The 18,288-nt window shown below is 39.8% G+C and overlaps 1 protein-coding gene across 10 annotated transcripts in view; it reads left to right on the top strand.

Annotated features, from left to right (window-relative positions):
• The window catches only part of MAGI2 (membrane associated guanylate kinase, WW and PDZ domain containing 2), an 838,547-nt gene that overhangs the window by 741,342 nt on the left and 78,917 nt on the right, over positions 1-18,288 (top strand). For 8 of the 10 annotated variants that reach the window (XM_083183056.1, XM_083183054.1, XM_083183057.1 and 5 more), the window contains 4 exons: positions 4,436-4,621; positions 10,293-10,449; positions 11,909-12,149; positions 12,978-13,124. In XM_083183056.1, the coding sequence (XP_083039182.1) occupies positions 4,436-4,621; positions 10,293-10,449; positions 11,909-12,149; positions 12,978-13,124 (731 nt within the window). The remainder of the gene's footprint in view (positions 1-4,435; positions 4,622-10,292; positions 10,450-11,908; positions 12,150-12,977; positions 13,125-18,288) is intronic. The other 2 variants (XM_083183055.1, XM_083183060.1) reach the window with 1 other exon arrangement.

The raw sequence follows: 18,288 nt of genomic DNA, 5'->3' as shown, positions 1-18,288 counted from the left end.
ACATCAGAGCTTTTAGCTACTGTATATCTCTTGGTGTGGTCCTTTGAGTGCTGCGGCCTCTGAAATATTATGTGTGGGACCAGTGTTCCATCGGAAGGCACCGGGCAATGTATGTGCTTTAGCTTTAGAAGTGTGTAGACCCTTGATTTTTACAATAAAAAGTATATACATGTATGGTATATTTATAGAAATACAAAAATCATAGTAGTTCTCCAAAGATATTGCTCCAATTAGTAAAATACCAGTCTTTCTCATTTGTGCTTGTGCATCCAAATACTGTAAAGGTTAAACCAAGAAGGTTACGTGTCAGATAAGTAATCATATATTAGAATTATAGAAATAATTGCATATGCAGCTATTTTATAGAGCAGAAAGAAATAAGTATTACAGTAGGTGTCCTATTGAATGTGTCCAAACAAGATAATTGTGCTCTTTTAATTTGTCCACATACACAGACTTTTTTTTTTTTAAATATGGTATAAGTGACCATATCCTGATCAGTGATGTGTGCGGTAAGGTCAATGGCTGGGGAAGCTCGGGAATTTTAATCATTCTGGCAGGTGAAGCTTTGCGTACTCCTTACTGCACCTCCCGGATCCTGATGCAGATGGAGAAATATGACATCAGCTTCTGTACTCCATAGTATAAGGAACCCCAGAAAGATCCAAAAGTGTGTATCTTCCCACCACTCTTTTGTCACTTCTAGTAATTGGTTCTGCCTTTACTTGCTTTAAGAGTCCCCACTTTTCTGGGAAGGTTTTCCATTACATTTTGGATAATGCCTGCAGGGATTCATATCCACTGTACCATTAGGCACCAGGATCTGGAGCTCAGAGCCTCTAATCACAATATTAAGGATGCTTATGAGGTAGACATCCCTGTTGGCCCTAATGAAAGTGGTTATTGGTGGCAGTATTAGGTTGAAGTTTTCCTTAGGGTGCCGAGAAGCCTTACACTGGCCCTGATTATTGTTGCTTTTATGAACTTGTTGATGAAAGGATGGAGCTGAAATGGTCAAACACATTAATTATAATGGATATGTTTATAGACCTGTGGTTCTCTAAACTTCAGTCCTTGAGTATCCCAACCGGGTCATATTAAGTGAATTTCTATAGTCATGCTCAGCAAACAGCCAAAATATAACTAGCAGGTTGGTGGGTGGTAGGCAAGTATTATATAGATGTGAATAGCATTTCTCACAGACATATAGGGGGAAATTTACTAACGGAAATTTGTAAAAAAAATAGGTGTATTTGTATCCAGAAATACACTTATTTTTGACATTTACTATCCCGAAAATACAGCAATTTGTATTTGTATTGATGTGCTATCAATACGAATACGAATTGCCGTATATTCGGAATAGTAAATGTCAAAAATAAGTGTTTTTCTGGATACAAATACACCTATTTTTTACAAATTTCCTTTAGTAAATTTCCCCCATAAAGTCATATCCTGAATTTTCACAAAGGTGTTCTCTACCCTATGCGGTAGCAAATCATTTAGAGCGAAATTGAGCTGCTGTAAAGTGCTGCTCTTGCCTCACTAAATCGGCTGGGCAGTTGTCTTTACCCGTAATTGAATTACCCCCCTTTCCTAGACACAGTTTCTGTTGATACATTAGCGAGCTGAGCTTTCTTGGTCTATCAAGCTCCCGTGAAATGTGCCTCAGCAGTCCCCTTATTTAATCACCAGGTCGTCCACTTTTCTTTTTTTCATACATGTTGGGATGTAATTGGCTCTAATGAACAATATCTGTGTATAAGATTTTTAGATTCTTTTGCCCACTATTTCTGTTTGGTATATTATAGCTTTATGCACCTAGGTTCTATTCTTCAACATCTTTGCACTACTTAATGATTGCTGTCAGAGCACTTCTAATCCGTAATTCATATAGAATGGATTTTGCTTCTTGGCTTTATCCCCTGTTCCTTCCATTACGTGTGATCAATATTGAGCTTGACTTCTTGTTTCTATCCTATAATAAATTTAATTGGGCCATAGTACCCATAGAGTATCTTTTGAAATCAAATATGTGTGAGTACATTTACTCAGTAAAGGTCCTGTCTATAGAACTGTTCCTAAATTGTAAATCCATCACACCGTCATAGGCTAATCTTTTAGGCCTACAACAAATATATCAGGATTACAAAGGACTTCAGCTCCTTCTTGATTTCACCTTAAATAAGTTCCAAGTAATTCCAAGTGCAATGTTAGACTGAGACTGCTCAGCTATTAACTGTATATAAAATAAAGAAATACTAATATTTCTGTGCTTTGAGGAATTTTTTTAAAGAGCATTTGATGATCATGCTAGGATAGAAATGTAGCATTGAATATAAACATCTATTATTTGCATTCTATGGCCATTTAAAGGACTGTATTAACCAGGGAGCCTGTCCCTTTACATAGCCATCTCTGCTGGTAAAAAAAAGGCTTCTCATACAGAACCCATGGGTAAGCTATTTGCCATGACATTAATGCTACAAGTGCCACCCCTGCCATATTGCTGCTGTATCTTCATGTCAGGATGGAAAGATATGTGGTCCATATTGGATAAAATGCTTTCAAAATCATTTATACTAAATAACTGAGGTATGCATAACTGACACAACACATGCGATACAACAATTTGTTAACACTTTTTTTACAAATTTTTTTACTTTTTTTTTGGGGTGCAATATTTCTGCATAATGCCTCCCGCCCTGTGAATGCAGCATTACTCCGTACCTAGGTCTGTAGTTCTTTTTGTATTGTTTTTGTTGCATACACAGAATTAATGATTTTTTCTTTATTTAGCTACTTTTAATAACTAAGGGGCAGATTTATTAAGCTTGGTGAAGTGATAAAGTATCTGGTTTTTATCACCGGCCAATCAGCTCCTAACTGTGAAGTTACAGGCTTGGTTTAAAAAATGACAGGTAAGAGCTGATTGGCCGGTGATAAAAACCAGACACTTTATCACTTTACTAAGCTTAATAAATCTACCCCTAAGGAACATTAGTAATAATTAACAAAGGCTGCTCTTTTTTACTGTGTTAGTTGGTACACTTTTGCTATTAAGGCCTAAAAATATCTCTTTATACCTCTGCCCAATTTTAAGGATTTTTTTTATATTTCTGTAAATGTTTGTCAAAAAAAATTTTTTCTTATGAAATGTTACTGTTTATGTAGTATTCTCTCATCTTTAAGTCATTCAGTTAATTTACATTGGTAAATTAAATACTTTCAAATAAAAAAAGACTAAAGTATAAAAGATTTTGCAGCCAAATTCATGTTCAGCATGTATGATTTAATCAAAATCGCCCCATTTTGTTGATGATGTTAAATTTTTTTTAAATGATTGACGATTAATGTTATTAATTTCATAACACTGCAATAATTGTGAGGAATATTTTTCATGGAATGCACTATAGCTACAGCTGCCACGACATACCCTACCACTTTGGCCATGTGAGACACCCCTAACCACCAGCTGACAACTATTCAACTTTGACTTTGTACACCATGAGGCAGCAACCCCTTCCCTCTTACCGCCCTTCCCTCTGCTCAGGCTGCTCTCTTCTTTATCTTTGCTTCTCCATTTCTTTGTCTTCTCCACCAAACCTCTTAAAGTCGTCTTTTATCAAATATTAGATATTAAGGACCTGTTGCATTCTAGTTAGCATTCTATAACTCAGGCTACAGTACAGCTACAGTACAGTACCTGAACTTTCCCTGCTTTTTGTAAATTGGAATCTGGTCTTCTCTGTTATTTTTATGCTTTAAAACTATTTTTCGTATTCTTTGCAATTTCATGATTAAAATCGCTAATAAAAAGATTTATTTTTAATTACTAAAGTTCCTGCAGAATTTTATGTATCAATGCTCACAGAAATCTCCTGGAGTAGTTATTATTGTTAATCCTTACTTACAGTCCTCATTATTGTTAATGGGGACCGTAATCTTAAACCTATACACCAAGTTCCAAATAGTGTCACTTTTCTAAACTTGGTCCTGAAGGCTTCCACAATTCTCAGATGGTCGTAATTGCTTTCTTCCTATGCAAGCATTTTTTGAAAATGAGGGATCCAATGGATACTTTTCCCCCAGCTTCCATCCTGCACCAAGAAGTTTCACAAATTGTCATTGCGGGCATGTACAGCATCAGTCACTGTGGAGGAGTTTTTCAAAAGCACAAAATACTCCTCCAATGTTACTAGAAGTATTTTGCAGGTTAAGAACATTATCGAAAGTGCTCTCCCTGTAGAAATGATTAATGCATAATCATGTCAAATATTGTTTCTGCTGGAATAAAAATTGGAAAAATATGGTGACACTTACAGTGTGTGATTTTTTTTTTTTAGATACATATATTTCTTAAACAAAGTAACCTTTACATAGATAAACATAAACCAACAGATTCCTATTTCTAACTGCTGTGTTTTTCTTACAGCTGTGCCACATAAAATTGGCCGTATTATTGAGGGAAGCCCTGCCGACCGCTGTGGAAAACTAAAAGTTGGAGACCGGATCTTAGCTGTGAATAGCCAATCTATCATCAACATGCCTCATGCAGATATTGTTAAACTGATTAAAGATGCAGGGCTAAGTGTAACGCTATGCATCATTCCTCAGGAGGGTAAGTACCTGCTTCTCAGCAGTAACTACAGTAGTGTCTCACTGTGCTGCAGATAAAAGTTACCTGAATGCCATAAGAATGTTTGCACCTTTTCATCATTACTTTCATTTGGTATCCTATATCACAGGAGTGAAGAATCTTTGGCCCTCCAGCTGCTGCTAAATACACATCCCAGCATGCCCTGCTCCAGCTTTGCTATTTGGCCATGCTAAAACTGTTGCAGGGCATGCTTGGATGTGTAGTTTAACAGCGGCTGGATGGTCAAAGGTTCCACCATCCCAGCTCAATCATAATTGTTTGTGTAAGGTGACCAGTGCTGGACAGTTAGCATGACAAATCATACATAAATACATACAATCATACATAAATATGGAACAATTACATTTAAGTTGACTGTGCATCTGTAGATACAGATGGGGCAGGCTACATCCTGGCTGGTGGATCGCCAGAACGTCCCCGCTGGCGATCCGCCAGCAGCCTCGCCAGCCATCAGAGATGCACGTGCGTCTCAGTCGACGGGGCGACGGAAACCCTGTCCGTCTCCGCCTCAGGGAGATGGACAGGGTTAGGGGGGGTGCGGGCAGTCGGCGGGGACCCCGGGTTATCGGCGAAAAGCCGGCGGGGACCCGGGGGAGCGGATGAAAGCACCGTCGGAAGGGGACGCGCGCGCCTCTCATGCACGCGCGCCCCCTTCTCGCCATCGATATGGCGCTGGCAGGGGATGGCGGCTGGCGTCGCCAGCGCCATCCCCTGCCAGGATGGGACCTGCTCCATCTGTAGTACCATGTTTATGATAGATTAGTCTATAGGTAAATAGGTAAAGGGCTATATTGAGGTAACTGGATCTAGTGAAATCCAGAATGAATGTAAAGTCAGGGAGAAGTACAATAGATGGGGGGATTTTGTGTGGTCATTTAACAGATCATAGGTCAGGTAAGGGTGTTCAATAAGTGCCAGTTAAGTTCTGGATGTATTGAATAATTGGGTAATACATTATAGAGGTTGAGTATCCCTTATCCAAAATGCTCGGGACCAGAAGAATTTTGGAAATTGGATTATTCCGTATTTCAGAATATTTTATATTTCAATGATGTTTCTTGAGGTATCTTGCATTTATGTTGTACAAACACATGAAATACACACAAATATATTGTATTTGTGCATAAAAAAAAAAGGTTTCCAAACGTGAATCAAAGTTTGTGTACTATCTCAGGTACTGAATTTAAATGCCAAGCAATCATTTTCTTGCACATATTTAGTGCCAGTTACATATCATGTCCCGAGTAGTGCTGTTACAGATGTAGTAGTAGTAGTATGTTTATTTATAAGGCGCCACAAAGTGTCCGCAGCGCCGTACATAGCAAACAAAAAAACAAATTACAAGGTAACGTACAGGGTGTGTTGATAAAATACAGCATAAATAGGGGTATAGCTGGTAGAACTAAAATCAGCATCAGTTCTGAAGTAGGTGTCCAAATTGTTGAGGAGACTGAAGATAAAGTAGAGCACAGGTGAGATGACCCCAGTAATGCTAGTTACATATCATGTCCCCAGTAGTGCTGGTGCAGATGTCCTCAGTAGTGCTTCTAGCAAGAACATTTTTTTCTCACTTTCTGGAATGTATGGTTTTCAGAATTACAGTATTTGGATAAGGGATACTCAACCTGTATGTGGAAGGGTGAGAGCAGGAGATCAGTCTCACCATGGCAATTTGGAACAGATAATAGCAATAATAGAATGGTGGAGTTAAGGCCAGATAGGATGGTACAGTAACTAAAGCAAGATAGTGAAGGGCTTTGGCAGAAGATTTGAGAACTCTCCCCCAGAATGAGAGCGGTTTGTAAATAATGTGATTGTGTAAGGAACTTGGATGTTTGAAGTAAGCTGACGGCACAGTCAATGATGAAACCAAGGTAGTGGGTATAGAGTGCTTGTGGACGGTGTGATGTTAGAGCAGATGGTGAAGGGATGTGTAGTGGCACAATAAGAAACCCTAGGTGCAGCAGCCTTAGCTTTGCAATTAGATTATCAACTTCAAACACCAAAATCATTGAAACAAATGTGAATCAAAAATCAAAATGGCGCTAAGCCATGGGAAGATACAAACATGGACATCTGTTTTTAGGACCCGTTTACCGTAAATTCTACAGAATGTCTATGACAGGTCTAGACTATTAACAGGTTAAGTACAAGTTTATTAACACATCCAAATAAATATACAAAGAAAAACATAAGAGAACAGGGGTAACCCTTATTATTTCCTCTCACCCATAAAAGTAGGCTATACAGGATTATTATATCTCTCACCAGACATGATTGAAGTTGGTAAATCAGAAAATTAAACTACAAACATATAATCATACACACACACACAAAAATCCACCTAAAATCGACAATATAGGGAACAGGAACCAAGACATTAATACTAAAAATAACTCACAACAGTTAGCATTCACTTTATATTTTTCTCCTTATGCTTTCCTACAACTTTCTCCATTGCCACTTAAACTCACAAACCAACCAAATAAAAGTATCCAGCTGTCTGATTCTGTGCTGTTTCTATGCTGTCAATTGGATGCTGTTTCTGGAAAAACACCATTAAATATATTTTAATAGAATAGCTTCTAATCCACTGTGGTCTGTGGTTTTGTTAGGTCAATTGAATTGTACTTTCTGAAGCAAATAGAGTAGCACAAATGAAAAAAGTTGTCATTATATTAAGTTGGGGTTGTATAAGTTAGGTAATGGTTGTTTTATTTAGAAAGGTTGTGGATATTTTAGGATAAGCCCCACATTTTTTGTAGCAAAACTGCATGTGGTGTTAGTATTTATCTGGTCATTATCTCTGTAGTGGTAACTTATCATACTGACAGTCGTAATTAACTAAGAAGAGTTCCCAAATCAAAGACTAGTGCTTCATTTTGCATGAGTATCACTGGTATTCTTTACCTAGAACGGCGGACATCGCGGGCATCGCATGTACATCGCATGCCATTATAATGGCATGCGATGCGACCGATGCGATGCCCATCATTTCACATAGAAATGCATGTTAAAATGTAAATCGCGTCGGTTGCATCGCATGCGACCAACGCGATTACCGCGCTTTTACATAGGAAACAATGTTAAATGGCCCAATTGACCCGATTTTACATAGGGAACAATGTTAAATGGCCCACAGAGCCCAAATAGCCACCCTCAAGTGTGAAATGGCCCCCCCAATTGTTAACGCCACCCCACGATCAACGTGAACCCGAAGCGTGGCGAGCGGCGGCGGTACGCGTCCTCCGAACCTTTTCATACCCCCACTATCCACGTCGGCGTGGAGTTGAGAATAGAAAGTGTGGCGAGCGCAGCGAGCGGACGCGGATACCTGTGGAGCCCGCGAGAGGACGCCACACTTTCTATTCTCAACTCAACAAGGTCGGAGGACACGTACCACCGCCGCTCGCCACGCTTCGGGTTCACGTTGATCGTGGGGTGGCGTTAACAATTGGGGGGGCATTTCACACTTGAGGGTGGCTATTTGGGCTCTGTGGGCCATTAAACATTGTTCCCTATGTAAAATCGCGGTAATCGCGTCGTTCGCATCGCATGCGATTTTTTGGTCGCATGCGATGCGACCGACGCGATTTTTTACCTTGCGATGCCCAAGAACCAAACCTTGGGCGCCGTTCTAGGTAAAGAGTACCGTATCACTTACTACCTTCTCATCCTCATCATAGTCCTGGTTGCATGGGTCCCTTGTGCACCCTTTATAACGTAATGCACATGAATTATATTTATTTATTATTTATTAACAGTTTCTTATATAGCGCATACATATTCCGTAGCGCTTTACAGAGAATGTTTGACCATTCAAATCAGTCCCTGCCCCAGTGGAGCTTACAATCTATATTCCCTAAAGGTACACATAGAAAAAGAAGACTTGTGTTGGGGGCACTGGCACTACCAGTGCCCCCAACACAAGTCTTCTTTTTCTATGTGTACTTTTATGTTATTTTTCTGACTTAGGGGAGCACCTCCTACCCTACTAAATTCTACAGCCTTTACAAGCTAATCAATTAGGGTATAGGAGTTTTCACTGCCTACTTATCACTAATACGTACATTGTACCATTAGGCAGTGATCCAGTGCGAAATCACCACATTTATATCTTAATCTATATTCCCTACCACATGTACACGCACACACAGACATTCTAAGTTTAATTTTGTTGGAAGCCAATTAACCTAACAGTATATTTTTGGGTTGTGGGAGGAAACCAGAGTACCCGGAGAAAACCCACGCAAGCACAGGGTTCTGCACAGTTAGAGCCATGGTGGGGATCAAACCCATGACCTCAGCACTGTGAGAAAGTAATGCTAACCATTTCACCATCCGTGCTGCCCCAATTATAGCTAACTAGTATACTGTGACTTGTGGTAGAGAAAGTTGATATTAATCAACTTAACCTAAAGGTTTTACTTTAAAAATACAATGCCTCTCTCATTGCAGGTAATATGATAGATAGTAAAGAATGCTGTTGATTTATTTATATTAATAACATGAAATTGCTGAACAGGCAAAAGGGAAGGAATGAAATGAGTGGGGCTGCTTTTGTGTAGAATTAAATTAAATATGGAGCCAACATTAATGCTTAATGCTGTGTACACATGGTGAGATTTGACATTAGATTTTGACTATACAGGTTGAGTATCCCTTATCCAAAATGCTCGGGACCAGGAGAATTTTGGATAACGGATTATTCCGTATTTCGGAATATTTTAATATTTCAATGATGTTTTTTGAAGTATCTTGCATTTATGCTGTATAAACACATAAAATACACACATATATATTTTATTACCACATAAAATACACACAAATATATTTTATTTGTTCAAAAAACAAGGTTTCAAAACATGAAACAAAATTTGTGCACCATCTCAGATACTGAATTTGAATGGCAAGCAATCATTTTCTTGTACATATATAGTGCCAGTTACATGTCATGTCCTCAGTAGTGCTGTTACATATGTCTCCAGTGAGTTTTTATCAAAAAAAAAAATGTTTCTTCACTTTCTGGAATGTATGGTTTTCGGAATAATTCGGATAACGGATATTCGGATACGGGATACTCGACCTGTATAGTCAAAATCGTATGCTGATCGCAAGCAGATTGTATGCAGATCGTACAGGTTTTTTTACCTTACGATCCCGATGCGCGTTCCAGTGGCAGCACAAATTGAAACCCAGATAGATAGGGCAGCAATAACTATATAGTGCAAATCTAATACAGATAACAAGAATTGTATGTAAAAAGTACAGTGATAGCAAAGGTTGCATAGCACTTGAATCTTAAATCGAATAGCAAGGGAATCTCACCAAGTGTACACACCATAAGAGAAGAAATAATTGATAAATCACTTATTGTATATGTTACATACAGTACCAAGCTAGAGGTGTCAAAATGTGATGCAGGGAAAATATTGCATTCTTTATTAATTACATGTGAACTGTAATTGAAAATGGAAGAAACAAATAGCAACTATTTTTTTTTTGTATGTGTTGCCTAAATACTGTATTATGAATACTGAAGACTTTATGTGGCGGTGTATAAGCACATTGTTACACATCTGGCTTGCATGTTTTCCAGAACCGTTCTTAGTAACCTTTTTACCTTGTGCAGAATTAAACAGTCCAGCATCTGCACCAAGTTCGGAGAAGCAGAGTCCCATGGCCCAGCAGCATAGCCCCATGGCACAGCAGAGTCCAGTAGCCCAGCACAGTCCAGCAGCCCACCCGCTGCCTCCACAACCACTGCAATTACAAGGCCATGAAAGCAGGTACATTCAGAATGTTGTATCACTTTTAGTGAAAGTTTTTTCTCTCAGAGCATTATTTGCTAATTAATAGTACAGCTACATTTATTGTCCATGTGCTGCCACCCTGTACTGGCCACTCTATATAAGTGACATTCATGTCACAGAAGATTTGCCTGGGTCCAGGAAGCTGTGCTCTTTGTTCATCCTGAAAGTTGTCAAGTGGCTCTTCAGACTGCACAATCCCGTTCCAGAATTCTAAACTGGGCTGTGCATGCCTTGAATAGACCTCAAGCTTCAGTAGCACCACCCGCTGATTGGCTGATGGAACCTGTCTTTTTTTATATACTATACACTATTACTGAACAGCATTTTACTGAGTCCAGAGCTGCTATTGAGTTTGTAATAAAGGATTATTTATATATATATATATATATATATATATATATATTATGCCACCCAGCTGCAGTCCGTGGCCCAGCCAGGGTAGAGAGCGGCCGGTTCTGGTCTCTTATGAGCCGGCTGACCGGAAAGTTACCCTCGTTCCCGCCAGGGCCAATCCTGCCCCTGACTGTAGCTTTTCGTCTGTGGAGCATTCCACACTCAATGGTTAAACTGTGTATTGCATGGAGTGTATTCTCTTGTGGAGTACTGTATGCCATATGAAATGCTGCAACAGGGATGCCAGGCCAAGACATGCAGGCTTGAATGGCTCCCTATAATCAAAGTTGTAATAGTAAAGCCTCCTACCAGGCCGAAGAAGTGGCTTACTCTGAACTTTTTTCCCATGATTCAGCAACATGGTCGCTCCATATATCACCTTAAGAGTATTATACGGGTATGGGTCATTAGGTCGATAGTCAAAAGGTCTGCCACTATTGTTCGACAGTCAAAAAGTCGATGTGTTAAAAGGGTCAACATTCATTAGGTTGCCATGGTCAAAAGGTCAACGCAAGCAAAATTTTGGCATGAAAAAGGTCGACAGGTGTTTTTTATGTTTTTTATGTCTGTGTCAACATAAGTCGAATTGGACACGTGTCAGTGTGGCTCGTTTATATTACTATCGCACTATTGTATTCTCTGGGAGTATAAAGTATAAACAAGTCAGTTTTTTATTTTTAAATCGTGAAAAACTTATGTTGACCGTTTTTCATGTCGACCGTTTTCCATGTCGACCCTTTTCATGTCCACATTTAAATATACTCACGGCTACATTGGCCTAGACCTGGCTGCAGAGCTGTAAATGGCACACAGAAAGTGTTAACGCTTAACCAATACTAATTATCATTTCATAAGGAACCAGTCATGATTTTGTAAGGCCTTCTGAATATTGGTTTCTAGCAACATGGTAGTTTACTTTTTTTTTTTTCATCACACTGTATGGAATTGTACTCTATAGGCATGTGGTAACAGTCTTTGGTATTCTAATTTATAACCTTATTACAACAAATGTATAACTGCTAATACTTCTTTCTCTATGTAGCTACAGGTCAGAAGTAAAAGCCAGACAGGATGTGAAACCAGACATTAGGCAACCACCATTTACAGATTACCGGCAACCATCAGCAGACTACAGGCAGCCTCCAGTAGATTACAGACACCCCCCAGTAGTTGATTACCAGCAACCGCCTCCAATGGACTACAGGCAACCGCCTCTAATAGAGTACCGGCAACATTCTCCTGATACTAGGCAATATCCACTCCCTGATTATAGACAATTTCAGGTGGGCATTTCATTTACAGTATGTTATGTTTATGTATGTTTTACAATATATACAGTAGTACAGATTGAGACGCCTATATCCAAAAATCCAATATCTGTAATATATGAATCCCAAATATTTTTGAGTGTGACTCAGATAGTGGCAACTTTGCTTTCTGATGGTTCAATGTACACAACATTTTCTTCATGCACAAAAGGATTAAACACTCTGTATGAAATTCCATGCAGTATGTGTATATAGTATAAGAAACAGAACACACAATACAGAAAAATCCTAAATCCTTCTGGTCTCAAGCATTTCGGATATGGGAGACTCATCCTGAAATATATGTGTAAATGTAATCATTGGCGAAGTCAAATTAAGCTGATTTATGTCAAATGTTGTTTCTATGCCATTTATAGTAATTACTTTTAAATTTATTTTTAAGGAAATTAAATTATTAAATATTCTCTTCCTGTTCAATACTCTTTTTAATTTAATTTACCCCCATATACAACAAATTCTAGTAGTACCGTAAGTTTATCTTTCCTTTTCATTGCCAATCCTGTTGATAATACAGCTCATTTTTGAAGCAGGTTACCTCTTACTAAGATGGGTAATTTATGTTGCTCATGGTCTACATTATACAAACTTAAAATATATTTTATTCTCGGTTTTCACCTTTCTTTTGTAGGGAAAGGGTAGTGTAACAAGTCAGAATTCATATATACCTTCATGAGCTTTAAGGAAAGATCTTGGAATGGAAAAGATGGATAAATATATAGCTGTAGGTATATTGTTCAGCAGTGATTGATAGAGATTTCATACTGAGCAGTGTTTCATTTACAGCAGGACTATGACTATTTCACGGTAGAGATGGAGAAGGGAACCAAAGGTTTTGGATTCAGTATACGTGGAGGGAGAGAATACAAGATGGACTTGTATGTGCTAAGACTTGCAGAAGACGGTCCTGCAATACGGAATGGGAGGATGAGGGTGAGTTCTAATTGATAAGTTCATTACTTTCTGCATTGTGGGGTATTTTTTACATATGAAATCAGTGGCTTACAATGTTTCACCTGGCAACGGTGCCAGAATCTTTGTTACCGTTTGCAACTGCCCTATTTCTTCTGTGTGTGCACAGCCCCCCTCAGATAGTAGGTGCCTGTAGCTACAGGTCAGAAGTAAAAGTCAGACATTATGGGAAACCTGACATTATGGAACCACCATTTACATCTTACCGGCAGCCAGCCTTGGACTATAGGCAGCCTCCAATAGATTACAAACCTCCAATGGACTACGGGCAACAACCTCTACCATTATTGGAATATTTGCCCTGGGCCACCTACCTCATGCCTTGACGTGCTCTGCATAAAGTACCACATATACACAGTTAAGCTAGCCAGGGCCGGCACTACCCGCTCAGCAGATGATGCAAGGCAGGTAGGCGTCGGGCCGGAGAGGCGCTCTCTCAGCCCTGCATCCCCTGCTGTCCTCTGTGGCTGCTGGGCCAGCTGCTGCTGCGCCTGTCATACATACATGACAGACAGCACAGAGCTCCCTCAGGCTCCTTAAATCCCCTGGTCATCAGCAGGGACAGAAAGGGGGCAGAGCTACGCAATTGAGGGGCATGGCTACATGGAACAGAAGGGGCGGAGCTACAGGGGGAGCTTGTCTGATTGAAAAAAGGAAGCAGGAGAGGATGAGCTGCCAGCCTAAATTAGGTGAGCAACTTGTGGGCATACTACTGCTGTCGGCAACTGGGGTGGTCATATATATACTTAAAAAGAAGAGAAACGGTGGTCCACAGAGAGTGGCAGCCGTTCGCAGAAAGGATTCCTTTTTGGAGGCACACTTTTAAATTATCAAAAATAATGTATAATGAATGAGTTAAAACTTAGCTTTTAATTCCATTAAATCTAAAAAAATTATGATAAATCTATAGAACCATATGAGGTATAATTATCATGTGAACAAAGAAATATATATGTATAATACAGAATATTAACAATAACCACTGACATATATCATGCAACAGTTTATATATCAGTGGCAATAGGTGGTGTTATTTTTAAGGAAAGTAGGTAGCATACATATGCAATTTTAATCTTTAGATCCTTAAATAGGATAGCTGGTGACACATCCAGAGGTCAGTGTGTGACTGATCTGTATAGGAATAGTTTAAATAACTTTGAAAATATATAATGCCCAATCACACAAGGCCCGTAGATATTAAATAGCCGTTGATTATAGAGAATATATATAATATTATTTTTGTTAGTTGACAATATAATCAATCCGACAGGTATCCTCAAAAAGACGGGAAAAGTAAAAGTACAGTGGGTTTGAGATCAATTCTTTCTGCTGCCCGCCGTCTTCATGCAAATGAGCGGACGGAGGGTGAGAGAAGAAATTGATACACTGGTAGAAAAAAGCAAGTGTAAAGAGGACACTTCTGTCGTGGTGTTAGGTCAGCCCTGATACTGAAGCATTGCAGGGCTGAAATTCGCCACCAGAAATTCTCTCCTGCACGGAAAAAGGGGGGGGAGGGGGAGAGGGGTTAAATAGAAAGAGGGGAAGGTAAAAAGGCCACGGTAAATTGTAGATCCTAATGAATCAAACAAAAGGTGTATACTGGTATCATTATTAGTGTAGTAACATTAAAGCAGCAAATTTGGGAAACAGTCTGCAACATTCATTAACATAGTATTAAACTGAAATGATTGTATCCAACAGTTCGACCAAAAATCAAAGAAAACATACACATACACATTGAAACATATTTGGTGATTATAGCGGTTGCAGTCTATCATATGCTCACAATAGTAGGTACTACTATTGTGAGCATATGATAGACTGCAACCGCTATAATCACCAAATATGTTTCAATGTGTATGTGTATGTTTTCTTTGATTTTTGGTCGAACTGTTGGATACAATCATTTCAGTTTAATACTATGTTAATGAATGTTGCAGACTGTTTCCCAAATTTGCTGCTTTAATGTTACTACACTAATAATGATACCAGTATACACCTTTTGTTTGATTCATTAGGATCTACAATTTACCGTGGCCTTTTTACCTTCCCCTCTTTCTATTTAACCCCTCTCCCCCTCCCCCCCCCCTTTTTCCGTGCAGGAGAGACTTTCTGGTGGCGAATTTCAGCCCTGCAATGCTTCAGTATCAGGGCTGACCTAACACCACGACAGAAGTGTCCTCTTTACACTTGCTTTTTTCTACCAGTGTATGAATTTCTTCTCTCACCCTCCGTCCGCTCATTTGCATGAAGACGGCGGGCAGCAGAAAGAATTGATCTCAAACCCACTGTACTTTTACTTTTCCCGTCTTTTTGAGGATACCTGTCGGATTGATTATATTGTCAACTAACAAAAATAATATTATATATATTCTCTATAATCAACGGCTATTTAATATCTACGGGCCTTGTGTGATTGGGCATTATATATTTTCAAAGTTATTTAAACTATTCCTATACAGATCAGTCACACACTGACCTCTGGATGTGTCACCAGCTATCCTATTTAAGGATCTAAAGATTAAAATTGCATATGTATGCTACCTACTTTCCTTAAAAATAACACCACCTATTGCCACTGATATATAAACTGTTGCATGATATATGTCAGTGGTTATTGTTAATATTCTGTATTATACATATATATTTCTTTGTTCACATGATAATTATACCTCATATGGTTCTATAGATTTATCATAATTTTTTTAGATTTAATGGAATTAAAAGCTAAGTTTTAACTCATTCATTATACATTATTTTTGATAATTTAAAAGTGTGCCTCCAAAAAGGAATCCTTTCTGCGAACGGCTGCCACTCTCTGTGGACCACCGTTTCTCTTCTTTTTAAGTATACTAGTACTTGATTCCTGGGGGCACCTCCAACGCCATATAATTGTTGTACGTCATCAATTGTATTGTTCTTCTAGTTGGTTCTTAAAAACTGCTTTCTATTACCCTTTGTCCTGTGCATGATACCACTCCCATTTGGTCATATATATAGGCAGCGCTACTGCTGTTGAAAAATGGTGTGGGCATATGTGCAGTCTGCACTACTGCTGTTGGCAACTGGTGTGGACATATGTATAGGCAGCGCTATTTGCATCAGCAACTGGTGTGGGCATATGTATAGGCAGCACTACTACCGTTGGCAACTAGTGTGGGCATATGTACAGGCAGCGCTACTACCATTGGCACCTGGTGTGGGCATATGTACAGGCAGCACTACTGCCGTCTGCAACCGGTGTGGGCATATGTACAGCTAGCGCTACTCCTGTTGGAAACTGGTGTGGGCATATGTACAGGCAGCGCTACTCCTGTCGGCAACTGGTGTGGGCATATGTACAGGCAGCGCTACTGTCGTCAGCAACTGTTGTGGGCATATGTATCGTCAGCGCTACTACTGTCAGCAACTGGTGTAGGCATATGTATTGGCAGCGGTATTACTGTCAGCAACTGGTGAGGGCATATGTATAGGCATCGCTACTGCCATCGGCAACTGGTGTGGACATATGTATCGGCAGCACTACTGTCAGCAACTGGTGTGGGTGTATGTATAGGCAGCGCTACTACTGTCAGCAACTGTTGTGGGCATATGTATAGGCAGGGCTACTTGCGTCGGCAACTGGTGTGGGCATATGTTTAGGCAGCACTAGTGTCAGCAACTGGTGTGGGCATAAGTATAGGCAGCGATACTACCGTTGGCAACTGGTGTTTGCATATGTACAGGCAGCACTACTACTGTCAGCAACTGGTGTGAGCATATGTACATGCAGCGCTACTGCCTTTGGCAAGTGGTGTGGGCATATGTACAGGCAGCACTACTACTGTCAGCAACTGGTGTGAGCATATGTACATGCAGCGCTACTGCCTTTGGCAAGTGATGTGGGCATATGTACTGGCAGCGCTACTGCCGTCTGCAACTGGCATAGGCTTATGTATCGGCACCGCTACTATTGTGGCAACTGGTGTGGGCATACTGTATGTATAGGCAGCGCTACTGCTGTCAGCAACTGGTGTGGGCATACATATAGGCAGCATTACTACCATTGGTTACTGTGGGAATCATGTATAAGCAGCGCTACCACTGTCACCAACTAGTATGGGCTTATGTATAAGCAGCACTACTACTTTTGGCAACTGGTGTGGCCATTATGTATAAGCAGTGCTACTACTGTCGGCAACTGTGGGCATTTTATATAAGCAGCGATATCACTGTGGGCATGTGCAGGAGTACTTGGGGCATTACATGTAGCATAATGTGTGTCATTATGTCAAATGGGCATTAGGGTGTGTGGCATAATGTGTAATGGGCATTACTGTGTGTGTGGTATAATGTGTAATTGGCATTACGGTGTGTAGCATAATGTGTAATGGGCATTACGGTGTTATTGGTACTTTTATATGGACACGCTCCTTCCCCATGAAGCCACGCTCCTACATTTTTTACACGCACCTTCAGTGCGCACTCTTCCTCTTTTACCCGTGGTGGAAGGGCAGTCATCAATTCCTTTTCTGGCACAGGGCACCAAAATGTCTAGTTAAGGCACTGGTGCTGTGTAATGTGAATAAGATTGTGCTACTGTGTGGTGTAATTTGAAATGGGAGTACTATTGTGTGGCCACTCCCCTTCCTTGTGAGACCACATGTCTTTCTTTCGGTGTATACTGTATCTTTGTAAAGTATGGGAGGGCACAAATTTATAGTTTGCAGGAGGGTGCCGAACACCCTAGCACCAGCCCTGAAGCTAGTCATACATCTACAGACCTGGCTGGTTGGAACTAAAAACCTTGTAGTATCTGAGTGACAGTTTTTGGCAGTTTTCCAGCATTTCAAAGTAAATGGTCAACTGTCATTTGCTCTCATCCATTACCAGGTTTTTGTTCCAACCAGCCAGATCTGACAATAAATCTTTAGATGTATGGCCAGCTTAAGTTATAAAGAATCTACAATGGGTTCAGTGTGTGAGGAGTCAGTGGGGGCCTAAGAAACCCACACCATTTTCCAGGGGAAAAATCTATATTGATTACATTTTATATACTAGTAATGTTTTCTATTTTTTATATATGGCAGTTACCAATGAGGTGTGAAATAAAATCATGTAAGTTTATATACTGGTTAAAATATAC

This window comes from Crinia signifera, chromosome 4 (assembly GCF_055691185.1).
Source record: "Crinia signifera chromosome 4, ASM5569118v1, whole genome shotgun sequence".
In the NCBI taxonomy this organism is placed as follows: Eukaryota; Metazoa; Chordata; class Amphibia; order Anura; family Myobatrachidae; genus Crinia; species Crinia signifera.
The sequence above is the reverse complement of the archived record's forward strand: the minus strand, read 5'-3'. Positions and strand labels throughout refer to the sequence as shown.